At 40.6% G+C, this 27,265-nt stretch overlaps 1 protein-coding gene across 9 annotated transcripts; it reads right to left on the bottom strand.

The window, feature by feature from the left end:
- Positions 1-26,928, bottom strand: LOC134345415 (SCAN domain-containing protein 3-like). 9 transcript variants are annotated; one of them, XR_010017689.1, is made up of 6 exons: positions 26,807-26,928; positions 16,536-16,608; positions 12,222-12,314; positions 9,717-9,764; positions 8,320-8,511; positions 1-5,703 (listed from the first exon to the last, which is right to left on the bottom strand). XR_010017689.1 is itself a non-coding variant. In XM_063046044.1 (3 exons), exons 1-3 carry the CDS (start codon positions 26,857-26,859, stop codon positions 1,666-1,668), a joined length of 621 nt encoding a protein of 206 aa, XP_062902114.1. In that variant the 5' UTR covers positions 26,860-26,928; the 3' UTR covers positions 1-1,665. The 9 variants fall into 9 exon arrangements, 1 of the variants encoding a protein (XP_062902114.1); XR_010017690.1 differs by lacking the exon at positions 9,717-9,764 and having other exon boundaries at positions 1-2,160; positions 2,829-5,703; XR_010017688.1 differs by lacking the exon at positions 9,717-9,764.
- Positions 26,929-27,265: the final 337 nt, after the last annotated feature.

The raw sequence follows: 27,265 nt of genomic DNA, 5'->3' as shown, positions 1-27,265 counted from the left end.
ATTAGTGATAGATTTTTTAATCACATTAAAACTGTGTTACTAACTGTACAGAGCAATTCCAACCTCTAACTCACCGGAGAGTCTGGATAATACTTGGATACCTGCAATCTTGGACGAGAATTCACTTTATTTACCATTTTAAGAAGCTCTCATATTGTTATGTGTGGATGGATAAAGGAGGGCATGCTTGTTACAAAGCTCATGCATTAACAAAATTTCTACCCCATTCTCTAACTATGTCAATGGATCCAGAAAGTGCCTCTCTATATTGGGAATTGTTGTAATTGAAGACAATGGCTTTTGGTTATGATCTGATCAGTCTCTTGAAAGTTTTGTTTCGTTCACAATTTGAAAATCTATTAATTATAAAAGTTTAAAATATGCAATTATTCTAAATTTTTAATGCAAAATACTTCTCAGGGCAAAGAGCTTGAAAATCAATTTTGCATCTTCAGTCTTTGGCATAATATCTAATTCTCGCCTTCCAGTCTTAAGAAAGCTGGTTATTTGTAAGTAATAAAATCCACTTTTGTATGTAGCTAATTTTACACATTGTAGGGAAATAATGTCATTTTAAAATTCTTGTCAGGAACCTTGCATTTTTTTCTTGTTGCAATACTTTCAATCATTCCAAGCTTCATTTTCCGAGATGCATTATATTACTTTGTGTTCCTTTGTGATCAACTCAGTGCATATACTGAGCAGGTATATTCAAAATTGATCTTTGTTTGTGTCTTGCTTTAGAATATACATTAATTTTTCAATGCTGAATATTTTTAGGAGCTGTAATTACTCTGTATGGGTAGAATTCCATCTCAGATCTTAATTACCAAAAGAAGACATAATTTCCCATAGGAGGTGACAGAGCAGACAGTAGTACTCATTTGTGCAAAGTGTAACTGGACTTGAGGGAAGAAATGCCAAGATTGACCACTCAGTAGAATTACTTGCAAGGAAATATATGCTCTCATTTAAAGTTTATCTTGAAGGCTCATGTTGGCAGGTCCCATGTTACTCCAGTAAGCTTTTTGATATATTATTTCATTAATTGCATATTGAATGAAAACAAATTGAATAGATACCAGGGGTGGGGGGGTGGGGTGAGTATTTCAGGGCTATGTGGAAAAATCTCAGTAATGGAGTGAACTAGAACAGGGGTCCCCAACCTTTTTTGCACTGCGGACCATTTTAATATTGACATTATTCTTGCGGACCGGCTGACCTGTGGGGGGGGGGGTGCGGTGGGAGGGTAGGGTTGCCAACGGACAAGAGTAGCCATCAAATACGTTGAGCTTACCCCGAGAAAGACTACTATGACTATGAAGCCTTGCACGGGCAACTTTGCACATGCGCGTCCGTGCTGATTTTTTCCTACAAATCGTTTTTGGCGATTCTGTTGGCGGGGGGGGGGGGTGTTAATCATGACCGGAATATAGATGATAATTTCATTTCCATTTCATTTCTAAAAGGGTTTATCTAACGAATTTAATATTAAACACACAGCACATATTTTCCTTACATGAATATAGTGATAAGTCAATTATAAGTCACTTATAAGTCAATAGCATCATAACATTTTAAGTAACGTTTGGATATTAAACACACAGCACATGTTTTCCCCCTCATAAACATATAAAATCATTGCACCACACCAATATCGCTGAATCAGTAGGAGCCCTGGACTTGTTTCCCTGTAACAAAACGGTGCCATCGAGGGGTGATGGGAGACAGCGATACTCGAAGGGAGTTCCTTATGTCCAGTCTATTCTGCAATTTAGTTTTCATTGCATTCATTGCAGAAAACTCCGCTTCACAGATATATGTTGGAAATGGAAGCAACGTTTTCAGTGCTTTTGTGGCTATCTCAGGATATTCAGCCTTGACTTTGATCCAGAATGCCGGCAGAGATGTTATGTCAAACGTACTTTTCAGTCCACCGTCATTTGCAAGCTCGAGGAGTTGATCTCCTTCCCGCACTGACATGGATGACGCACGGGTAATGACCTTGCGTGCATTCAAGTTCCAACAGTGGCCATGACAGGGAATGAGGAAAGGTGTAGCTGACTCATATTGCCAAATCATATTGTTTCCTCGCGGCCCTGTAGCACATGCTTTGAGGCCCGGTACCGGTCCACGGCCTGGTAGTTGGGGACCGCTGAACTAGAAGACAAATGGCAGAGGCTAGAAGGAGTGAGGAAAATATTCACCTCATTTCATACTCCTGCAGTTCTATGAGTTTATGTTTCTGTCAGTGAACATCTAACCATCATAACAAATTTTAAAGGTCATAAGCACAATTCCAAGCATGTGAAAAACTCCAATAAGGCAGCTTGCTTGAATGCCCCGATAATTTCCAAACCGCATGCCCTGATAATTTACTGCTGTCCATTAACACGGCATAGTTCACCATGGACAAAGCAGATGACAGCAACATATTCAGGATTCTTTGGTAACAAGTTTCAACTTTACCAACTAAAAAGAGAAACCAGCAATTGTCCATACACTCTGCTACCTGTAAGGGAGCCTCAAACCACAGATCAAATTGATAATTCATGCCATTGTTCCTGTGTAGACATTGTGACAGTTTACAGCATCCATTTTATAACACAGTGGAAGAACTGCAGAGAGAGCTATGCCTTCAATGACAATAAGGGATGATTAAAACTCCCAGAGACATTTAGATCTCATTATTGATAAGAAATCAATATGATATCATCACTTTCATTGTCCAGTTGGGCACAAATCATGAAACCACAAATATACCAAAGCAACATTCCAAATGTTTTCATACAAATTTATCAGTCAAAATCACACATACATACACTTACGTTTCATGTAATCTTGTCAGGTTGACAACATTTCCTCAGTATCTGCACACAAGCTGATGGCTGGCTGATCACTTAGAGAATGTGGACTCCTTTGAAGGATTCTTAGGGCTCAGAAAGTCTTAGTTCAAATTATGCTCTCATGTCACCACAGTCTCACTGAATGGTTGTCAGAAGGCTGTGTGTGCACCAAAGTGGTGGTAGTGTGGTTATAAATGCAATAATGAGAAAAGATATAGAAGGTTATAGTCCATGCATCCAGTCACCTTTCCCTGAGACTCTACTTACAAACTTAATAATCTGCTTCTTATTTCCTCTTTATGTATATCCTCATCCATTAACTTTGATAATGTTTCTCTCCTCATGCTGCTCTGCATCTTCCTCAGCATTTACACTGCCATCCAGCTTTGGATCATCAGAGAACTTGAAACACTTTGCACTGCAGCCCCTCATAGAAATATAGATTGTGAACAGCAGGAAATCCAGCACCCAATTCTGTGGCACACCACTGGTCACCACAGTCTCCCAACCTGAAATTGACTCATTTATTCTTACTCTCTCTTTCAACTCCTCAATCCATATTCGTATATTATCTTTAATTCCATGTAATTTCTTTTTTTTGCATGCATGTTACTGATATATAATATGTTTCAGTGTATCCATTTGTTCTCATTTATCTGTTTTCAGAGAACAAACAGATTTTTCAAACATGATTTCCCTTCCATAAATTCATATTCACCCAGACCAAACAATTATTATTGTCCTGATTATAAACCAGAAGAAGTTGGCGCCAGTGAACAGTGTGACCTAGGGGGGCATCTTCCAGTTAGTTCATGAAGCTGCTTCTTTCACTTCTTTTACTTCTTTTTCTTTCAAATGTGGTTCTGCTACCATTGGAGCATTTGATCTACATTTTGGTGGTGTGTTTTCGGACTGATTGAGTGATTTGTTGTCTCAGAGCAGTTTCTGTGAGGTTTCAAGCAAAGCACCCCATCTCCAGGCTTCTTGCTCAAGGCCTACAAACCTGGAGATGGGGAGCAAACCCACGATCGATTCCATTTCTCACTGATTAAAGCATAGAGGAATTTTGAAATCATCAAGGTGAGAGCAGAGGGTGAGCAGGTATTCAGTGTTGTCTACCAGCCTCTCGCTCACTGTTGCCGGAGGAAGGTGTCTGCATGTGACAGTTTCTTTCTGCCTCTTGTCTACCGCTCCTGGAGGAAGATCCCTGCATTCAGATGGTCTCCTGCTCCCTCTTGCTTGATGGTGCTGGAGACTTGGCTCATGGGCAATGTTTAATCAACATTGTTTGGATTCTAGTTCACATTATGATGTGTTTCTGGTTTCTGGTCTCTCCTTTTCTTGTTGCTATTTTGTGCAATTTTGATTGGGATGGAATAACTCTGTGGCCTCAGGATAACATATCTCTCAGTGCTGGGTTTGGCCAAACTGAGCTGGATTGAATATGCCTGGAGTCTTTCAATGACTTTAATGGTTTGGTGTTTTATATTCTATGTGTAAAACTCTGGCTCTTCTGTAAAAGCAGTATATTCTGCTGGTGAGAGTGTTTTGGCTTCTGCTAAAGATAAGGAGCCATGTTGTATGAATTAGGAATGTTGTGTCAGCCAATCAGGATGGTGGGATGGAAAGAAGGTTCAAGAGAGAGCTGGGCGGAGAGTGATTCTTGATGGACAGTAGTCTAGTTTGTGGTCTTTTTGGTGGGAGATGCAGAGAGGAGACGATTGGGAAGATGCCTGCAGGATTCGATCCAATGGGAAGACGGTAATGCAAGGAATACTTTGCGAGGTGAAGGAGTCCAGGATAGGAAGTTCTGCCGGTAAATGGTGATGAGAATTTAATAGCATGAGTAACAGTTATTCACTCAAATCAAGGTTCCTTTCATCGGAACATCATAACTTTCCTGTTTGGTTGAAACCCAAATCATACTGACCCTAGACACATTTTATTTTAAAGGTGACCCTCTCACCGTGGAGTCACGTGGCTGTTATCAGAGTTATCTATCAAGGCAGGTTTGCATATGAGCCCCAGTGAGAGGATTACATGTGACTTTGGTCATTTGTTTTTGCCATTTGCGTGATTTGTTCTTTACTGTGCATTGTGGGTTTGAAATTTTTCTTCAAATGGGTTGCATGTAGTTTCTTTGTTTCATTGCTGTCTGTGGGAAGACAAATCTCAGGTTGCATTCTGCACACATACTTCTATAATAAATGTACTTTGAATATTTGGATCTTTGAATCTTTAATAAATTCAAGCAACTTTTATACCAGTTATTTAAGAGTATTTTAAATACATTTCACTTCTCTCCCTTTTTTATGTTTGCTCCCATCTAAACTATGGAAGCAATTCTAGAATTTGTGGGATTTTTAGAAAATACAATAAGTATATCCATTATTTTCAGAGCCAACTCTTGTAAGATCTTGGAACACAGTTTTTCAAAAAGATTTGCTAGTTTTCAGTCCCATTAATTTTTCCAATACCATTACTTTACCAATACAAATTTCTCTTATTCTGCATTTATTCTTAACCTTGATGACACCAGCCTCTCTCTGAAGTGTCTAAGATTAGAGCTGGACTCATCCTGTTCCTTGACATTTCACTCAAGATTTCAGACAGGTTTCAATGTCCCATCAATTTCAAAGTGTAAGCCAATTAAGTTTTGGTTTTAGTTGTCCCATCATAGTCCTCAAGGAAAACAAAATTAAGATGAAACCTTGTTCTATTGATAAATATACAGCAATGATGCTGTGGTTGCAGACACATGGAATTTCAGATTCAGAATCAGAATCAGGTTTATTATCATCGGCATGTGATGTGAAATTTGTTAACTTAGCAGCCGCCGTTCAATGCAATGCATAATCTAGAAGAGAGAATAAATAAGTAAGGAAATAAATAAATCAATTACAGTATATGTATATTGAATAGGTTAAAAATAGTGCAAAAACAGAAATACTGTATATTAGAAAAAGTGAGGTAGTGTCCAAGGGTTCATTATCTATTTAGGAATCAGACGACAGAGGGAAAGATGCTGTTCCTGAATGCTGAGTGTGTGCCTCCTACCTGATGGTAACAGTGAGAAAAGGGCATGCCCTGGGTGCTGGAGGTCCTTAATAATGGATGCTGCCTTTCTGAGACACCGCTCCCTGAAGATGTCCTGGGTACTTTGTAGGCTAGTACCTAAAATAGAGCTGACTAGATTTACCACCTTCTGCAGCTTCTTTTGGTCCTGTGCAGTAGTCCCCCATTCCAGACAGTGATGCAGCCTATCAGAATGCTCTCCACGGTACATCTATAGAAGTTTTTGAGTGTATTTGTTGACATGCCAAATCTCTTCAAACTCCTAATAAAGTATAGCCGTTGTCTTGCCTTTTTCATAACTACATCGGTATGTTGGGACCAGGTTAGATCCTCAGAGATCTTGACACCCAGAAACTTGTAGCTGCTTATTCTCTCCAGTTCTGATCCCTCTGAGGATTGGTACGTGTTCCTTTATCTTACCCTTCCTGAGGTCCACACTCAGCTCTTTCATCTTACTGACTTTGAGTGACGGGTTGTTGCTGTGGTACCACTCAACTAGTTGGCATATCTCAGTCCTGTACGCCCCCTCATCACCACCTGAGATTCCACCAACAATGGTTGTATCGTCGGCAAATTTATAGATGGTATTTGAGCTATGCCTAGCCAGACAGTCATGTGTATATAGAGAGTAGAGCAGTGGGCTAAGCACAGACCCCTGATTTGTGCCAGTGTTGATCGTCAGCAAGGAGGATACGTTATCACCAATCCGCACAGATTGTGGTCTTCCAGTTAGGAAGTTAAGGATCCAATTGCAGCAGTGGGGTACCCAGGTTCTGCAACTTACCTAATACCTTTAATAACCTGAACATACGTTAAGACCATTGAAACTTTTCTAGCACTATTTCTTGGTGTGTGGTTATCACTTCTGGCCGTTTACATCTTACTAAAACCCTCTTCTGACTGTTGCACTCTTTTCTCAGTTAATATGTTCAATGCTGGGTGAAGTTACCTTCTACCACAGTTGACTTTCCATTGCTGTACACTTGCAATCATTTGGAAAGACGATGGTGGTTTAAGAAATGCAGATGCATAACCATTATATCTAGATATATCCTGTGTTTACTCCTAATGAATATGTATTGATGGTCCAATTAATGATGATCAAATATTACAATTATTTCATGAGGTGCAATTACAAGATCCAATACCAACTTCCCAAAATATTGATATTCAGGTGCATATTTGCAAGTATGATCAGGACCCCAGATCTTTCTTTTGTAACACACAGCTTCCCCACCACCCTCACTCCATGGGGAGTAAGTTTCTTTATTTTTCTCTGTTGACTTCTTTCCTTTGTCATTTTTGAATCCCCTGCCATCAGCAGAGTGGGAGTGGGAGTCCAAAGTAAGCCGTCAGAATATAGCAGGAACCAAACAGCCTGTCAAGCAACTTACCCACTGCCAAACCACAATGCAATGTGTTTCAGTGGAATGAGGGACAATAAACTGGCAGATGAACCGAAGAAGTATTTTGCATCAGTTTTCAAGGTGGAAGATATTATCAGCATGGTAGGAGTTCCAGGTGTCAGGGGTCATGAAGTATGTGAAGTTACTGTAACTAGAGAGACTGTTCTTGGGAAACTGAAAGGTCTGAAGGCAGGTAAGTCACCTGGACCAGATGGTGTACAGACCAGAGTTCTGAAAAAGGTGGCTGAAGAGATCGTGGAGTCATTAGTAATGATCTTTCAAGATTCACCCGATTCTGGAGTGGTTCCAGAAGACTGGGAAGTTGCAAATGTCACGGTACTCTTCAAGAAGGGAGAGAAGCAGAAGAAAGGAAACCATAGGCTAGTTCGTCTGACCTCAGTGGTTGTGAAGATGTTGAGGATGTGGATTCGCGGTACTTGGAGGCACATGATATAACAGGCCATAGTCAGCATGATTTCCTCAAGGGAAAATCTTGCCTGACAAATCTGCTGCAACTCTTTGAAGAAGTAACAAGCAGGATAGATAAAGGAGAATCGGTTGATGTTGTGTACTTGGATTTTCAGAAGGCCTTTGACAAAATGCCACAAATGAGACCAGAGGACACTGCCTCAAAATAGAAGGGATGTCCTTTTAGAATGGAGATGAGGAGGAATTTTTTTAGCCAGAAAGTGGTGAATGTGTGGAATTCTTTGCCACAGGCAGCTGTGGAGGCCAAGCCTTTATGTATATTTAAGGCAGAGGTTGGTAGATTTTTGACAGGGTTACGGGGAGAAGGCAGGAGATTGGAACTGAGAGGAAAACTGGATTAGCCATGATGAAAAGGTGGAGAAGACTCAATGGACCAAATGGCCTAATTCTTTTCCTATATCTTACGATTTTATGGTCTTGTGGAGATTCAATAAAGTTTGCATTTTACTTTCATTTTACATCATTAAGTTTAACACATTGTAAAAAAATAGATGAGTAGTCACCTTTCACTTGTCTCTGCAGAATGCAGGGATGTGATTGCACTTAATCCCACATGAGACTGCACAAATTTAAAGTTTGCATACGATGTTCAGTAAGATGCATCCTGTCCCTCTATAATTAACGTTCAGCAATATAGACATTATACTTGATTCTGCAAAATGCCACCACGGTTTTCAGTTGAAAGAAGGAAACTTCTAAATGGCACAAAAGACACGAACTATTCAGTTAGCTGTATTGCTTGCTTTGAATAGCCTTTGATCAGTCAATTTGCAGTTAACTTGTACAAATCAAAACAGCAAAAAGCAAAGCGCAATCGACCCATTAATACATCCTCATTCCTTAAATAATGCATATAAAATATCATAACGTCTTACCTGTTAGCCAGTTCAATCCCTGTTCTGGGATTTGTGTTGATTCTTTACAACTTTTAAGTTAACGGTCTTTATTATGGAAATTTAACTTCAGTTTTTGCAAGTCCAGAATATATCAAGGGGATTTCCACTTTTGGATTGGCACTTACCATAGAATACAGGGAATTGATTGAATGAAGTCTTGTGATTCTGAATCTACAGTATATTGACTGTGTTAACGGGGTGACTGATGTTGAGATCAATCTTAAGCTTGCAGAGAGAGAGAGAGGTGTGGATATTTTTAAAACAGTGTTAAGAATTTTTTATGGCTGCACTAAACAGGTGAGTTTGGTTCAAAACATAGTAAACTATCAGCAGTGTTTGAAATTTGGATCAGTAAGGAAATGCTAATCATCTGAGATTGTCATGAGACCTTGGGTGCAGCTAGAAGCTAGCATGGAGTTAAAAGTGTGGTTGAAGAGACAGATTCTTCAAGTGTTGCACAGAATAGAAGGAAGAATTATAATCGTTCAGTGGAAAAATTATAACTGCACAATTCAATTCATTCAGCCACTTTATTGACAATAACATTCATAATTTAGCATTGTAGCACAAGGAGATTTCTGAGAGCCATTTTATGGATGAGTGCATAGCAAATTAAAAATGGCTCTCAGAAATCCACATGTTTTTAAATGCTAAATTATGAATGCTATTTGTCAATGAAGTGGTTGAATGCATTGAATTTTGCAGTTATATTTCCACTGCACAATTCTACTTCTTTCTTTCATTTTGTGCAAATTGTGAAGAATTTGTCTCTTTAACCAGGCTTATAATGCTGCCCTCTAAACCAGCTTGTAGCTGCACCCAAGGTCTGATGCCAGCACACTTGGCGAGGTGATTGTCAAACTAGACTCATCTTTACTTGAAGCAAGCATTTGCAAGCATCTAGGCTGAGAGATGGGAGTGAACGTTTATTTGGAATCAGGACCATCCTTCTCAAGGAGCCCACACTACCCAACTGGGCCCTTGTGACCACTACCACAACTAACCTGTACATTCTTCCAATGTGAGAGGGAACCAGACCACCGGGAAAAAACCTACGGGAGAAATTATAAACTCTTTACAGACAGCCACAGGATTGAACCCTGGCCACTGGAGCTTTAATAGTGTTATAATAACCACCACAACATTGTTCTGCACAAATACATATCTGATGGCATTATTTACAATTTTGTGATAGCAGTTTTTAATGAGCATTTTTGTAGACTTCACTCCTATATTCTCCAACCAGACAATTGTGCCATCTCTGCTTCAAAGCAATTTCAAAATCAGAATCAGAATCAGGTTCAACGTCACTGGTGTATACCATGAAATTTGTTGTTATGTGGCAGCGGTACAATGCATACATAATAATAAAAAATGTAAATTACAATAGTATATGTAATACATTAAATACATTACACTAAAAAGTAGTACAAAAAGAAGGCAGTGTTCATGGGTTCAATGTCCATTCAGAAATCTAATGGCAAAAGGAAAAAACCTATTCCTGAATTATTAAGTTTGTGCCTTCAGGTTCCTGGACCTCCTCTCTGATGGCAGCATGATAAGAGGACATGTCCATGGTGATGGGAGTCCTTAATGATGGATCCCGCCCTTTCATAGGCATTACTCCTTGATGATATCCTGGATACTATGGAGTCTAGTGCCCATGATGGAGCTGACTGATTTATAACTTTCTTCAGCTTATTTCGATTCTGTGCAGTGTCCCCCACCCCAAACTAGTTGGTGATGCAACCAGTTAGAATGCTCTCCGCAGTACATCAGTAGAAATTTGTGAGAGTCTTTGGTAACACAACAAATCTCCTCAAACTCCTATTGAAATATAGCTACTGTGCCTTCTTTGTAACTGCATCAATATTTTGGGCCCAGGATAGATCTTCAGAGACGTTGACACTCAGGAACTTGAAATTGCTCACCCTTTCCACATCTGATCCCTCAATGAGGGTTGGTCACGTGTTCTCTCATCTTACTCTTTCTGAAGTGCACAATCAATTCTTTTGACTTACTGATGCTGAGTGCAGGATTGTTGCTGCAACACCACTCAACTAGATGATCAATCTCTCTCCCTTACCCCTTTTTGTCAGCATCTAAAACTCTGCCAACAATAGTTGGGTCATCAGCAAATTTATAGATGGCTTTTGAGCTATGCCTAGCCACACAGTCATGGGATGTAGAGAGAGTAGCGCAGTGGGCTAAGTACACATCCCTGAGGCGCAGCAGTGTTGATTATCAGTGATGTGGAAATGTTATTTCTGGTCCACACAGACTATGGTCTTCCAGTGAGGAAGTAAAGGATCGATTTGCAGACAGAGGCAGAGACCCAGCTTTTGTAGCTTTTTGATTAGAACTGTAGGAATGATTGTGTTAAACGCTGAGCTGTAGTCAATAAATAACAGCCTGACATAAGTAATAGTATTGAACAGGTGCTCCAAGGCTGCGTGAAGAGCCAATAAGATTGCATCCACTGTAGACATATTGTGACAATAGGCAAATTACAGGGGGTTCCAGTCCTTGCTTAGGCAGGAGTTGATTCTAGACAAAACCAATCTCTCAAAGCAATTCATCATGGTAAGTGTGAGTGTTACTGCACGATTGTTGTTAAGGCATTTGACCCTGCCATTCTTGGGCAGCGGCATGATTGTTTCCCTTTTGAAGCAGGTGGCAACTTCCAACTGTAGCAAAGAGAGATTGAAAATGCCTTTGAAAGCACCAGTCAGTTGGTTGGAACAAGTTTACAGAGCCCTACCAAGTCCCCACAGTGGCCTGTCGCCTTGCAAGCGTTCAGCCTCATGAAAGATGTTCTAGTGTTGGCCTCCGAGACAGAGATCACAGGGGTCACTGGATGCTAGAGGGATTCTCAATGCTGTAGTTCTATTCTCCCTTTCAAAGCTTGTATAAAAATTTTCAGCTGATCTGGGAGAGAAGCTTCACAGTCACTCATGATGTTAAATTTCCACTTTGTAGGAAGCAATGGCCTGCAAACCCTGTCAGAGTTGACATGCATCCAAATCCGCCTAAAACCTCAACTGGAATTGTTCTTTTGCTCTTGAGTTAGCCCTCTGTAAGTTATACCTGGCTTTCTTGTATAGTCCTGGATCTCCAGAATAGAATGCCACGGATCTAGCCCTCCGTAGACTATGAATCACCTGGTTCATCCACAGTTTTGAACTCAGGTATGTACGGTTTGTTCTCCAAGGCACACACTCATCCACACAGGTTTTAATTAAGTCAGTTTCTATGTCTTTAATATCTCTCTATTTTCTTATATTCATCCCAATTTAACCTTTTCCAACTTTTCCTAAATCTCACACCTAACCATATAATCAGAGCTAATTCTTGTTGAAAATATATCTTTATTGATAAAGCCACATATTTAAATATGTGCTCACTTTAAGTATTATTGAACAAGGCTCCCCAATTTGTTTGCTTTAGTTTCCTCAGTCTATTGAATTTAGCTGAAAACTCAGTTTCTATCTTAAACATTTCTGACTTACCGATCAGGTGAAACTTTATTATATTCTGTTCAGTGTCCCTCCAGCTGCCACAATTTCTATTTTCTGAACATTTTCTGGGTCATTGATGAATACCTGAAATAAATGAGCATGGCCTCTTGTGAATGCCTTGACATAATGGATGTGAAATGGGTCTCTGCTGTGTTTGGACATGATGAGCGAAAAGTTCTTCTGCCCCAAAATACCTGCACTAAAATGGCATTGTGGAAGGGAGGAGCAACTGTTTGTACTGGTAATGTTGAAAGAATTTTTTCTCTCCATCTTGCTGAAAGAATAGCTGCAGATTTCAAACACCTATAGTAAGTTTTGGAAAGAGTTTGTATTACATTATATGTGTGTTTACAACATTAAAGAACATATAGTGTGCCTTTTCCTCAAGACTTCAGGAATCATTTATCTCAAGGTAAACCAACGTTAAAATTAGTTGTTTGACAGTTGTGCAGTAAATGCAATTTTCTGAATTTTATTAAATTTTTAAAGATTAACATGCTTTATATCCCCTGTTATTTTGCAGAACCAGGAGGCTCTGCGGTTATTTCATATTTCCAGCATCTGCAGTTTTTTTCCGATATTTAAGAGGGACAGCAGTGTAATACTTTCAAAAATGATTCAAATCTAGACAGAATATTAATGGGAAGTCTGGTATTTCTTTATCAGTTCAAAGTGCCTTGAGTGTGGTTGCATGCCATCTTTGTATATAACTGTCTTTGTTGATGGTATTGCAGCACTGCTGGAACTCCTGGCACTATTGCCCTTTAGGAAATGACCACTCATGTTGCTAATTTATCCACCTGTAATATTGGATCAAAGTTTCTTAATTAGTACAACCTATACATTCTTTTGTTTGTGTCCTCACTCTCTAGCTACCCCAAGAGACATTCAACCTGATGATCTCTTCGCTTTATCCTCATTGAAAGCTCGTCCTCACTCTTTCACAGGTATTCCCTTGTGCCATAGCTTCAAGAAGGCTACATCTATTAAAGATCCTAACTCGCTGGACCCTGCCATCTTTTTGCAGCCCTTTTCAGGCTGAGGTTACAGAAGCTTGATGCCATATCACAAGGTTCAAGAACAGCTACTTCAACCATTTGGTTCTTGAATCAACTGGCAAGACCCTAATCACTACAGTTGAACAACATTATGTGCACTTTGCACTAAAATGGGCTTTATTTTTATTCTATCTGTGATTTCTTGTAAAAATTGTGTATAATTTATACTTAATTTATGTTTTTTCTTGTGAATACTGCTTATATGATGCTTTGGGCCTGTGATATTGCTACAAGTAAGTTTTTCAATGCAACTTTGCATACATATACTTTTGCATATGAAAATAAACATTGTCGTTTCAAACCTCCCCTACACCTTCTCTGTAACTTAGAACTAGTAAGTTCTCTCTTTCCCAGTTCTGAAGAAAAGTCTTTGATCTGAAATGTGAACTTTCTCTTTCTAGAAATACTGCCTGATATGCTGGTCGTTTATTACACTTTCTGTTAAGAAATAGGAGCAGGAGTAGGCCATCTTTACTCCTCTCACCCAGCCACACCTTGATGATAATGGATACATATCTGACCACGTCACATCAACAACCACAAACATAACCAGGATTCACTCTTGTGCATTCTCTTTGTGCCTGTCGGAAATGTTCCTTTGCCTGCTTTCTTGTAATGACCTTGGTGGAGATGGAAGGACTCATACAAGATGGACGGTGGAAGAGGAAGCAGGTGAACTTGCAGGATTAGGGCTTGCAGTGGGGACAAGGAGGCCTGGCTTCCAACCACGATATTTGCATAAACAGCAGGTTTGGGCTGTGTAGATATCAGCAATGTTTAGTGCACTGGAGTAGTAATAATGGTGGGAATGCCTAGACCTTCTCTCTGAAAGAAGGAAGCAAATAATGCCTCTACCATGCAACTGCTGCCAGTCTTCCAGGGAAGACATAAGTAATCACGATAAGCAGTTGCATCCTCAAAGCATTTTTGATCACTAATACAGGGAACTGCAATGACTGCAGTCTGAGCTTCTGTTGTTACAGTCTTGGGTTCCACTGGAGCACCCAAATGAACTGGGCACTCTGGCTTTAGTTTACATCGCAGTGGAAATGGGGACATGAAGTACCACTTGCTATCAGGATGATTTTGCAAGCAAACATTCAAATGGGGTTGGCCACTATGATCATATTAGGGGAAAAAAAACAAACACTAGTCTGAGCAAACTCCATATCTATAGCACCTTGGAGCTGGATTCATCTTTCTTTCTCTCCATTTCATGTCACCAGTTAACTAGAATTATAGAACAGGCCATTCAGTCCATCGTATCTGTGTTGATCATGTTGCCAATCCAAACCCAGCAGCATGCCCATGATCTATATTCCACTCTTGCATGCCTCTTCATGTGGTTCTCCTAATGTCTCATGGTGATAGGAGAGGCCAAGTGAGAGGCATGTAGACACTGCCTAAATGGAAGAGATTCTGTGCTGAGGGAGAAGTTGGGTGGAAGAAGGAGAGATAGGTACAAGTTCATTGTCAATCAATGCTATCCGTTTTCCAATTTCCAATAAATAGTCAACATCTATTCAACAATCATATAAGTTACCGAGCACTCTGTAAGTTTGTTTGAACTTTTTATCTGTCACAACTGAATAGTAGGCAGTCAGCATCGAGAATCTGTGAGATCTGGCTCCAAACGGCAAATGCATGAAGGTCTGGTGGTAGTTAATTTATTGCACTTAGCAAGTTGCAAGCTTATTGGTGTTTTTGTGGAGGGTAATCGTGTCTTCACCAACCTTAATGCAGGTGAACTACTGAACTTCTTTCAGGACTTTGAGGCCTGACTCCTCACATTGGTTGTGTGTGCTATCTCCCTGCACTATTGTCTGGGCATTGGGGCTATCAGCCCCTTGGCAGAGAAAAGTGGAGCAGCTCAGAACCAAAGATCCGTTGCCAAGTCTGGGTGTGGAATATAGCCCTGTTCTGCGCTCAGCTGCTTTGCACTCAATTGTTTCTTCCACCAAATGCAACCACAAATAGTTTAGAGTCTCATCAGGAAAGTTTGAGCTAATGCAGGTAAATCTGGGAGTGATTTATTCATGAGACTTATCACCTCATTCTTTTACAGACTTATACTCTTTCGTTTAACAGCCCCTCTACAATGGCACTTGCTCACTAATATACAAAATATACCAACAGCAGTTCTGCAGGATTTCTCGCCAAAACTTCATCCAGATTAACACACAAAAAATGCTGGAGGCACTCAGCAAGTCAGCTAGCATCTATGGAGGGGAATAAACAGTCGATGACTGAGACCACCATAAATGCTGCCTGACGCTGAATTCCTCCAGCATTTTGTGTGTGTTAATCAAAATTTCCAGAATCTGCTGAATCTCTTGTATTTCTCCTTTCATGTTACATTTTCAACCTCAGATGATGATTGTATGACACCAGCTACCAACATGCTCAAATTTTCACCTCCATAACACACCTGGCTTTGCGCCTGGTATGCAATGTCTGACATTTAGAACTTTGTCTAAAGAGGAGAAGGGAAACATGATGTAAAATGTTACCAATATTCTGAGAAAGAGTCGTTGTGCTTTGATATACAAATACAATACTCTTGTGGACTATAAAGGGTTTATGATGTATGCTGCTCTTGGATATGACTGCCCTTTACAGGCGTGGCAGGAAAGCATTCTAGAAACACAATTCATTTTCAATTCTTCACAATTGCCAATTGACAAACACGGCCTGACAGAAATAATGTTTGAGTTTCCGTGTAAACAAATCTTCTGAAGCAGTGCCATTGAAATGATCACAGTACATTCCCAGTAGGCCTGCCATGTTAGACTGTGCATTCACTGTTGGTAGAGGTTTTAACTGGTGTATGCTGTTCCTATAATTACTCATGCCATTGCCTTTTCAGCATGCTTATTATGTCACAGAAAGGAAAACCTGTTTTACCAGGGGGTCTTAATAGGAAGGTTGGTACAGAGAACAATGCAGTTTTCTGCATTATAAAGATGGAAAGCACAGTCAGATCTGAAATTTGACTTTTTAAATCATGAAAGGGACCTGTCAGCTCGGCATGGATGGAATCCTTGTATCCGCGCATTTGCAGAAATATCACAAATTGCCTAAAACAGGACATAGAGGGTCATACAGCATAGAAATAGGACCCTTGGCCCAAATGGACCGTGCCAACCAAGATGCCAATCTAAACTAGTCCATCTGTCCGATAACCCTCGAATACTTTCCTATCCATGTATCTGTCCAACTCTCTTATAAATATTGCTAATGTACCTACCTCAACCACTTCCTTTGCCAGCTCATTCCATACAGGGACCATCTTCTGGATGAAAAAGTTTCTCTTCAGATTCCTATTAAAAAGAGGGACGGGAATGGATGCTTAATGTTCCAGGTTTTGATGCTTTAGAAAAGACAGAAAGGAAGGGTAGAGAGGTGGGGGAGTTGCATTACTACTCAGGGAGAGTATTACAGCTGCACTCACAGGGGACAAAATGGAGGGCTGATTCATTGTGTCCCTATGGTTAGAACTCAAAAATAGGAAAGGGACAATCACTCTAGTGAGTTTGTACCACAGACCTCCCCCCCTCAATAGCCACTGGACAATGAGGAACAGCTACGCAGACAGATTATGAAAAGTGTAAGAACAATAGGATTGTGGTCATGAGGGCTTTCAACCTCCCTAATTTAAACTGGGACCTTCTGAATGCAAAAAGTTTAGATGGGATAGAATTTGCTAGGTGCATCCAGGAGGGTTTCTGAAATCAAGGTTTAGATATTCCAACAAGAGGGTGGGCTGTACTAGACCTTGTGCTGGGTAGTAAGCCTGATCAGCTGAAAAACCCTTCAGTGGGTGAAAAGTTAGGGAACTATGACCACCACTCCTTACTTTGGGCTGGCTGGTGGTGTAGTGGCATCAGCACTGGACTTCAAAGCAGATGGTCCTGAGCTCAAACCCAGCCTGGTCCCAATCTGGGCAGCACCAGCATCGTGTGAAAGAAAGGCCTAGCAATCTACTTCAGTATCTTACCATGAAAACCTTATGAGGTCACTAGGAGTCGGAATTGACTAAATAACTGAATGACAACAATAGATAAGGATAGGTATGGACTTTGCATGAGAGTATTAACTTGGAGCAGGGCGAACTCTGAGAGCATTTGGCAGGAACTAGGGACAGTTAATTGAGAACAGGTGTTTTTGGACAAGCCAAATCTGACATGTGGAGGGTGTTTAAGGACCAACTGCACAGGGTACAGGACATGTATGTTCAGTCAGAAGGTAAGAGAACCTTGGATATTGAAAGAGGTGATGAATTTAGTCAAGAAGGAAAAGAAGTATGCAAATCTTAGGAAACTAGAATCAAACAGAGCCCTAGAGGATTATAAAGAAGCAACAAAGGATCTCAAGAATGGAATTAAGAAAGCTGAGGGTCCATGGAAAGTCCTAGGCAAGTAGAATCAAAGAAAATTTCAAGGCATATTATACATACATCAGGAGCAAGAGGATAATGAGGGAGAGGGTAGAACCATTCACAGATAAAGGGGGGATCTGTTGCTTGGATGCAGAGGATTTGGGTGGTTCCTTAATGAGTATTTTACATCAGTATTCACTAAAGAGCAGGATGTGGAGGATAGGGAGACCACTGCTGAGTGTATTGAGTATTGCTAGGACATTTTGAGGTAAAGGAGGCAGTAATGTTAGACCTTTTTAAGGAGCATTAGGGTGGATAAGTCCCCAGGGCCTGATGGGATATCCCTCAGCTTATTGAGAAAGGCAAGAGAAGAGATGGCTGGGGCCTTGACCGATATCTTCGTGTCCTCTCTAGACGCAGCAAGCTCCCAAAAGACTAGTGAGTAGCTTATTTTGTTCCATTATCCAAGAAAAGAACAAAGAATAATCCTGGAAGCTATAGACCAGTGAGTCTCACATTAGCGATAGAGAAGTTACTAGAGACAATTCATAGGGATAGGATTTATGAGCATTTGGAAAACCATCAGCTAATTAGGGAGAAACAGTATGGCTTTGTGTAGGGCAAGTAACTTAGTAACTTAATTTGAGTTTTCTAATGAGGTGATGAGGATGATTGATGAAGGCAGAGCTGTGGATGTTTTCTACATGGATTGTAGTAAGGTGTTTGACAAGGTTTCTCATGGGAGGCTCATCCAGAAGATTAAGATGGATGGGATCCATGGTGAATTAGCTTTTTGGATTCAGAACTGGCTTGCCCATAGAAGACAGAATGTGGTTGTTGAAGGGAGCTATTTGAGCTGGAGGTCTGTGATTAGTGGTGTTCTGCAGTGATCTGTACTAGGACCTTTGCTAATTATGATGCATATAAATGACCAGGATGAAAATGTAGATGGGTGGGTTAGTAAGTTTGCATATGATATGAAGATTGGTGGTGTTGTGGATAGTGTAGATGAGTGGCAGAGAACTCAGTGGGATATAGCTCTGTTACACATATGAGTGGAGAAATGGCAGACGGAGTTTAATCTAACCAAATGTGAAGTGTTGTACTTTGGTAGGTCAAATAGGTTAAATCCAGGTGCCGGTGTAGGAGTAGATGAAGGAGGGAGTCTGGGAATTATGTAATATGCTGGAAGGTGATAGTTGAATTCAGGTGCGGGTGTGGGAGAAGGCGGAGGGGGGAGTCTGGGAATGATGTAGTAAGCTGGAAGGTGATAGGTGGAAGTGCTAAAGGGCTGAAAAAGAAGGCAGCTGAGAGGAGGTGACAGCAGACCATGGAATGATTAGAATAGATTATGAGGACAAGCAGTCCTCCTTTATTGTCATTTAGTAATGCATGCATTAAGAAATGATACAATATTCCTCCGGTGTGATATCACAGAAACACAGGACAGACCAAGACTGAAAAACTAACAAAAACCACATAATTATAACATATAGTTACAACAGTGCAACAATACCATAACTTGATGAAGAACAGGCCATGGTCACAGTAAAAAAGTTCAAAGTCTCTCGAAAGTCCCATATCTCACGCAGACGGGAGAAGGAAGAAAACTCTCCCTTGCCATGCCTGACCACAGTCCGACTCTGAATCGTCCGAAAACTTCGAGCCTCTGATCAGCCCTCTGACACCGAGTACCGAGCACCATCTCAGCCGAACACTTTGACCCCAGCCTCGGTCACCAGCAACAGGCAAAGCTGGGGGTATTGGGGCCTTCCCTCCGGAGATTCTCAATCGCACAGTAACAGCGGCAGTGAACCGGGCATTTCAGAAGTTTTCTCCAGATGTTCCTCTGATTCTCATGTCTGTCTCCATCAAATCAGAATTGTGCACGGCATCCTACTTACAAATATGATATAATTTCACCGGAGAGCTGCGCACTCTGCGTTGCGTCGCCATCTTCTCCTCCCACCAATGATTGGATGAAAATGAGGAAGGGGAACAGGAGGGAAGAAGATGTGGGTAATGGGCATATCAAGACAGCAGGAGGAGGGAAAAGAGGACAGGTGATGGGGCCAAGGGATAAGGAAAGTCAAAGGAGGGATGGAGAGGAGTGTTAACTAGAAGCTAGAATATTTGATGTTTATGCCATCAGGCTGGAGATGACTAAGGTGGAATATGAGGTGTTGTGCCTCTCTGCTGGCAGGTTGGAGACTAGCAAGATAGAATGAAATAGCCTCACATTAACACCCTTTTGGCAGAATACACCTTCCCCCAGAGAGAAAAAAAACACCATTGGAAAACTCAATGTTTAAAGACAGTATTTTCCATCCTGATTGCTGAATTAAAATAGGATCTGCAGGATTCTCAGTAGCAATAGACAATAGGTGCAGGGATAGGCCATTCGGCCCTTCGAGCCAGCACCGCCATTCACTGTGATCATGGCTGATCATCCACAATCAGTATCCAGTTCCTGCCTTATCCCCATAACTTTTGATTCCGCTACCTTTAAGAGCTCTATCCATCTCTTTCTTGAAAGCATCCAGAGACTTGGCATCCACAGCCTTCTGGGGCAGAGCATTCTATACATCCACCACTCTCTGGGTGAAAAAGTTTTTCCTCAACTCCGTTCTAAATGGCCTACCCATTATTCTTAAACTGTGGCCTCTGGTTCTGGACTCACCCATCAGCGGCAACATGCTTCCTGCCTCCAGCGTGTCCAATCCCTTAATAATCTTATATATTTCAATAAGATCCCCTCTCAGCCTTCTAAATTCCAGAGTACACAAGCCTAGTTGCTCCAATCTTTCGACATATGACAGTCTCGCCATCCCGGGAATTAACCTTGTGAACCTACGCTGCACTCCCTCAATAGCAAGAATGTCCTTCCTCAAATTTGGAGACCAAAACTGCACACAGTACTCCACGTGTGGTCTCACTAGGGCCCTGTACAGCTGCAGAAGGACCTCTTTGTTCTTATACTCAATTCCCCTTGTTATGAAGGCCAGCATGCCTTTAGCTTTCTTCACTGCCTGCTGTACTTGCATGCTTGCTTTCAGTGACTGATGTACAAAAGCACCTTGATCACGTTGTACTTCCCCTTTTCCTAACTTGACTCTATTTAGATAATAATCTGCCTCTACAGTAACAGTTGAAGTCAGAAGTTACATACACCTTAGCCAAATACATTTAAACTCAGTTTTTCACAATTCCTGACATTTAATCCAGAAAACATTCCCTGTCTTAGGTCAGTTAGGATCACTACTTTATCTTAAGAATGTGAAATGTCAGAATAATAGTAGGGAGAATGATTTATTTCAGCTTTTATTTCTTTCATCACTTTCCCAGTGGGTCAGAAGTTTACATACACTTTGTTAGTATTTGGTAGCATTGCCTTTAAAATTTTAACTTGGCTCAAACATTTAGGGCAGCCTTCCAAAAGCTTCTCCCAGTAAGGAAAGGTACGTCGCATCCGGAGTTTCTCCAGTTAGAGGACAATTTCCCCTCCACGCCTCTCAGAGGTAGTGGGGTACCACGTACAAGGCAAGTTACAGCAGTACTTTGCCATTGCCTTCTGCTGGGTGAGTTTCCAAAGAGATCACCGGCTCGTAACCCAGCACGGATTGAAAGCGTGCAGGGGAGCCAGCTGGATTGGATCTCAGGACCTTTTGTCCCCAAGTCCAGCACTGATGCCACTGTGCCACCAGCCGGTTCTCTTCTCACAGTAAATTGCTGGAATTTTGTTCCATTCCTCCAGACAGAACTGGTGTAACTGAGTCAGATTTGTAGGCCTCCTTGCTCACATGTACTTTTTCAGTTCTGCCCACAAAATTTCTATCGGATTGAGGTCAGGGCTTTGTGACGTCCACTCCAATACCTTGACTTTGTTGTCCTTAAGCAATTTTGCCACAACCTTGGAGGTATGCTTGGGGTCATTGTCCATCTGGAAGACCCATTTGTGACTGAGCTTTAACTTCCTGGCTGATGTCTTGAGATGTTGCTTCAATATATCACATAATTTTCCTTCTCATGATGCCATCTATTTTGTGAAGTGCACCAGTCCCTCCTGCAGCAAAGCACCCCCACAACATGATGCTGCCACCCCCATGCTTCACAGTTGGGATGGTGTTGTTCGGCTTGCAAACCTCACTCTTTTTCCTCCAAACATTATGATGGTCATTATGGCCAAACAGTTCAATTTTTGTTTCATTAGGCCAGACGATATTTCTCCAAAGAGTAAGATCTTTCTCCCCATGTGCACTTGCAAACTGTAGTCTGGCTTTTTTATGGCGGTTTTGGAGCAGTGGCTTCTTCCTTGCTGAGCAGCCTTTCAGGTTATGTCGATATAGGACTCGTTTTACTGTGGATATAGATACTTGTCTACTTGTTTCCTCCAGCATCTTCACAAGGTCCTTTGCTGTTGTTCTGGGATTGATTTGCACTTTTCGTACCAAAGTATGTTCATCTCTAGGAGACAGAATGCGTCTCCTTCCTGAGCGGTATGATGGCTGCGTGGTCCCATGCTGTGTACTATTGTTTGTACAGATGAGCGTGGTACCTACAGGCGTTTGGAAATTACTCCCAAGGATGAACCAGACTTGACATTATTTACTGACCTCAATCCGATAGAAGATTCGTGGGCAGAACTGAGAAAGCGTGTGTAAGCAAGGAGGCCTACAAACCTGATTCAGTTACACTGGTTCTGTCTGGAGGAATGGAGCAAAATTCCAGCAACTTACTGTGAGAAGCTTGTGGAAGGCTACCCAAAATATTTGACCCAAGTTAAACAATTTAAAGGCAATATACCAAATACCAACAAAGTGTATGTAAACTTTGGACCCACCGGGAAAGTGACGAAAGAAATAAAAGCTGAAATAAATCATTCTCTCTACTATTATTCTGACATTTCACATTCTTAAAATAAAGTAGTGATCCTAACTGACCTAAGATAGGGAATGTTTTCTCGGATTAAATGTCAGGAATTGTGAAAAACTGAGTTTAAATGTATTTGGCTAAGGTGTATGTAAACTTCTGACTTCAACTGTACCTGTCAGGAACACAGCTGTCACACCATTCCTACTGAAGAACACAGCAGGGTAGTTAGTCTGTTAAGAGAATAAAATCCTAGGGGGGTGTCACGTGATGACGTGGGATTGAGACATATAATTCCAGCTCTCCCGTAAAAAATCAGCAAAGTACCATTTAAACAAAGTAAAGTTAATAAAAACTTTCCGAAAACTACTTGTAACTTCATAAGACTATGCTACAATATGCCTCGTAAACAGCAACAGAAGAAGTCTGTTTTTGTGAAGTCGCTGTGAGATGGGAAGAAAAAAGGGTCTACCTCAGCGACGGAGCCTTGGATTCAGGTTGGATCTCCTTCGCAGGAGACGCATTTTATCTCTGGCGTAGAAGAACAGGGAGCAATGGTGGTGGTAGCGGTCTCTCGGAAGAAGATGCCGGAATTGCACATGGACAAAGAAGTACGCATGCGCAAATCGACACCATTTAAACTACAAGAACCGACGGCCACTGCAACTGAAAGTGACTCAGAGTCAGAATTGGATATCGCAGAGAATACAGATGAAGAAGAGGAGGAAGAACTGGAAGAGACTGGAAGTAAAGGAGACGACAGAGACATAAGAGAGGCTTTATTGCAATTAACGGCTGAACTAAGAAAATTAAGAACAGAGCTTAGAGACATGAAGATGTGCTATGATAAAGCTATGAAAAGACAGGATAAAATGGATAAGAAACTTCAGAAGATGGAAAGAACAATGGAGCATATTAACGACAGTGGAAAAAACAGAAAATAATGTGCTTGTCTGGAACAAGGAAAGAAATCGACTCTTGGAGAAAGTGGACGTGTTGGAAAATTTTATTGGATGTAATAATCTTAAAATTGTTGGTCTTAAAGAAGGTATAGAGGGAGATAATTCAATAGAATTTTTTCAAAGATGGATCCCGAAAACCTGGCAAATGAAAGAGGAAGACCGATCAATTGAAATTGAGCGGGTACATAGAGCTCTAAGACCAAAACCACAAGATGACCAATATCCACGATCAATTTTAATAAAATTCTTAAGATTTCAGGACAAAGAAAGGATTCTACAGGTGGCTGCCCAAGCTGCCAAGAAGAGAAAAGGGCCACTGATGATAGAAGGGAAGAAAATTTTTTTCTACCCTGATATAAGTTATGAACTTTTGAAGAGAAGGAAGAAATTTAATCCAGTGAAAAAAGCCCTATGGGATCACGGTTATCAATTTATATTGCGTTATCCTGCAACCTTGAAGATTTTTTTGGCTGGTGGAGAAAAAAGATTTTTTGACGATTACCGGAAAGCGGAGGAGTTTGTGCGAGACTCTTTGAATATTCACCAGATACAAGAACAAACCTAGGGGACCGAGATGGATTGAAGATGAAGACTGGATCAAGGATTAGGCCTGTTGGATTTTTAGGTGGATGAATATATAAATATATTATTAATTATATGAGGGAGGGGAAGAAAGGTTAAAATTTGAGGAATATTAGCTGGGAATAATGACAATTAAAAAAAAATACATATACAATTTTTTGTTACGGGGGAGCTGGAAGAAATACTGATCAGTCGCTACGTTATTCATGTGTGCAAGTGTGGCAATAGCCACAACCCGCACAGTGGAGGGGGGTAGTGTTGTGTACCTTTTCATTCACAACATTAGTGGGGGTTTTTTGTTTTTTCTTTTTTTGCATCTCATCTATTTTTTTTCTTTTTGCCTGGATGATTGGGAGGGAAACACATAGCAACATGGTGAAGTTCAAAGAGATTTCCCAGGGAATTATGAGAGTTGAGAAACTAAGTAATGTTTTAGATTTTAAGAGACAAATATGAAACAATTTTGAATATTTGGAGCCCTTATTTACAGCTCCGATGATAAAGATCTTGGTTCCTTGGGGAAAATAGCAAATATATATTAAATTTATTTTTAATCCCGTGGAGCATGTACAAACCTTCCAATATTCAGGTGGTTCTCTTTTTTTCCCCTTTTTTTTCTTTTCTCTTTAGGTAGGAGTATATATCGGGGGGGGGAGGGTTAAGGGGAGGGGGGAGGGTAGATATTATTTTCTCTTGTATTTACTTTGAAAACTCAATAAAAATTATATTAAAAAAAGGGAATAAACTCCTTTGCAGCTGTAACAGAAATCGGAGAGATGAAGAAAATATAGAGAAAACACAGTGGTCTTCAGCATGTCTGGCTGTACCCATCCCTACAGTCATTGACCTGATCAAATCTTGTGTCACAATAGGATCCAAACCATAACACATAGGAGCAGAATTAGGCTATTCAGCCCATTTCATCAAGGCTGATCCATTTCCCTGCCTTCTCCCCATAATCTTTCAGTCCCTGACTAATCAAGGACCTTGCAAACTCCACTTTAAATGCCACCGCTGACTTGGCCTCCACAGCCACCTGTGGCAACAAACTCCACAGATTCACACATTCTGGCTAAAGGAATTTTCTTTTTCATCTCTGTTCTAAATGTACATCCCTCTACTTTAAGGTTGTGCCCTCTGGTCCTGGACTCCTCTACCAAAGAAACATCTCTTAATTTCCATTTTATCTAGGCCTTTCAACAGTGAATAGGTTTCAATGAGATCCCCCTCATTTTTATACGACCAGTGCCTAATAGAACTTCAGCATTACACCTTCTGCTTTTATATTCTAATCCTCTTGAAATGAATGCTAACATTGCATTTGCCTTCCTCACCATCGATTCAGCTGGCAAATTAACCGTTAGGGAGCCCTGCACAAGGTCTCCCAAATCCCTTCGCATCTCGGACTTTTGAATTTTCTCCCCATTTAGAAAATAGTCTATGCTTTTATCCTTCTACCAAGGTGCATGACCATATATTTCCTGAGACTGTATTCCATCTGCCACCACTCTGCAGAGATTACAGTGCACTTCTTTTGAGAGATGCAAAGAGGAGTACCTCATTGTAAAATTAGGGACCTTTTATTCACATCTCCTAGATCGCTTGCTACAAAATTTGTTCTTGTTTAACTGGAAATGATAAACAGTTGTCATAGGTTTCTCACTATCCACAGATGTTGGAATGATAATGTAGGTTAATCAAAAAATGACACCAGGAAAACTTCAGGCATGCCAAGGTAAACCATGACAAATGTCTGCATCAGTTTCTCAAAAGGCGAGATTGCCATGGAAATGGTTGTTATTTCATTAAAGCAGCAATACCTTTATGAATGTAGATGTAACTGGCTCCAATTGCTCAGCAACAAACTGTACAGCAATGACATTAAACATAATGAAAGTACAGAGACAGATGAAATTGGGATGCAGGTTAAGGCACAAATTGCAGAATATTTTCAAGAGGGAATATGACTTATTCCTTTCCCTAAATCAATTAGATAAGTATAGCTAAAATTCAAAGTTGCGGGAAAGAAAAGCATACATCATGGAGGGAATGGAGATGAATGATATTGTGATAAAGTGGCATTTGTGAAGAACATAAAGGTTAATCTGTGTGCATCTGTCATTGCCCCCAGAGGAGGAGAGGACTAACAAAATTCATATGGCACATCACCAAACAAAATGGCAATAATCACATCAAAACTCAAGCCTGCCAGTTTGTAAATGACCATGATACATCTACAAATTTTCTACAAATTTAATACATATTTCCTATATAGTTTTACTCTGAAGGGCATGCAAAAATTACTACTTGAAAGAAAAGGGCTGATAGGTTGCACCCTTGAATGAGCTTGCCCTTCTACGTCCTCCAACTCACCTCACCACAAGACAGTAACCATGGGAACATGAAAGAAAATGCAAAAATATTGTCATTAGCTTTCTTTGAATTCAGTAGCCTGTATCCCCTCTTAACAATAGCAGACCATCTATAATGAAAATCAGCACAGGTAAATATGGGGCATTTCAATAACCTGTTCACCTGATCACCTTTATGCTTGCTGGCTATTATAAGCCTCCCAGACAACCAACGTTCTGATTTTAAGATTCTCATCTTGTTTTCAATTCCTTCCAGGGCCTAGTTCTTCCTTATCTCTCAACTCTCCTCCAACAATTCAGAAAAATCAATTCTTCCTTCCATTCCCGCTACAAGTATATACCTAGACATACTTACAGCAACATTACCAGCTTTGCCTTCAGCAGCTCAGGCCCCAAGCTCAGATTCATTCTCTCTGCCTCCTTCCTCCTTTAAAATCCCCTAAAACCTCTCTCAGATACTGGGGTTTAGCACACCTGGTATTACTACTTGGCTCAATGTCACAGTTTGATAATGTCTTGTGTAATGTTTTTACAACTTAAGGTGCTATAAAAATGTTCTTATTTTAATGGCACAATGCCAACAAGAGCAAACAAGAACATAATTCTGTTGAAGGGAAGTCACCTTCAAATCAAGCCTGCAAAGTGCTCTCGTACATACAAGAAATGAGTAAACAGAACTGTAGGATATTTGTTTGATTTCCTCAGAGATTAATTCCACTGCAGTTTATTGGTTCTGTAATTAAGCAATAATAGACAGGCAGTATACTGGCTTGCCAATCAGACTACAGATTGAAGGTCAAATTTGACGGTGTGA

Source organism: Mobula hypostoma, chromosome 4 (genome assembly GCF_963921235.1).
Source record: "Mobula hypostoma chromosome 4, sMobHyp1.1, whole genome shotgun sequence".
Taxonomy (NCBI): Eukaryota; Metazoa; Chordata; class Chondrichthyes; order Myliobatiformes; family Myliobatidae; genus Mobula; species Mobula hypostoma.
Note: the sequence above shows the minus strand (reverse complement) of the source record. Positions and strands in the feature narration are given on the sequence as shown.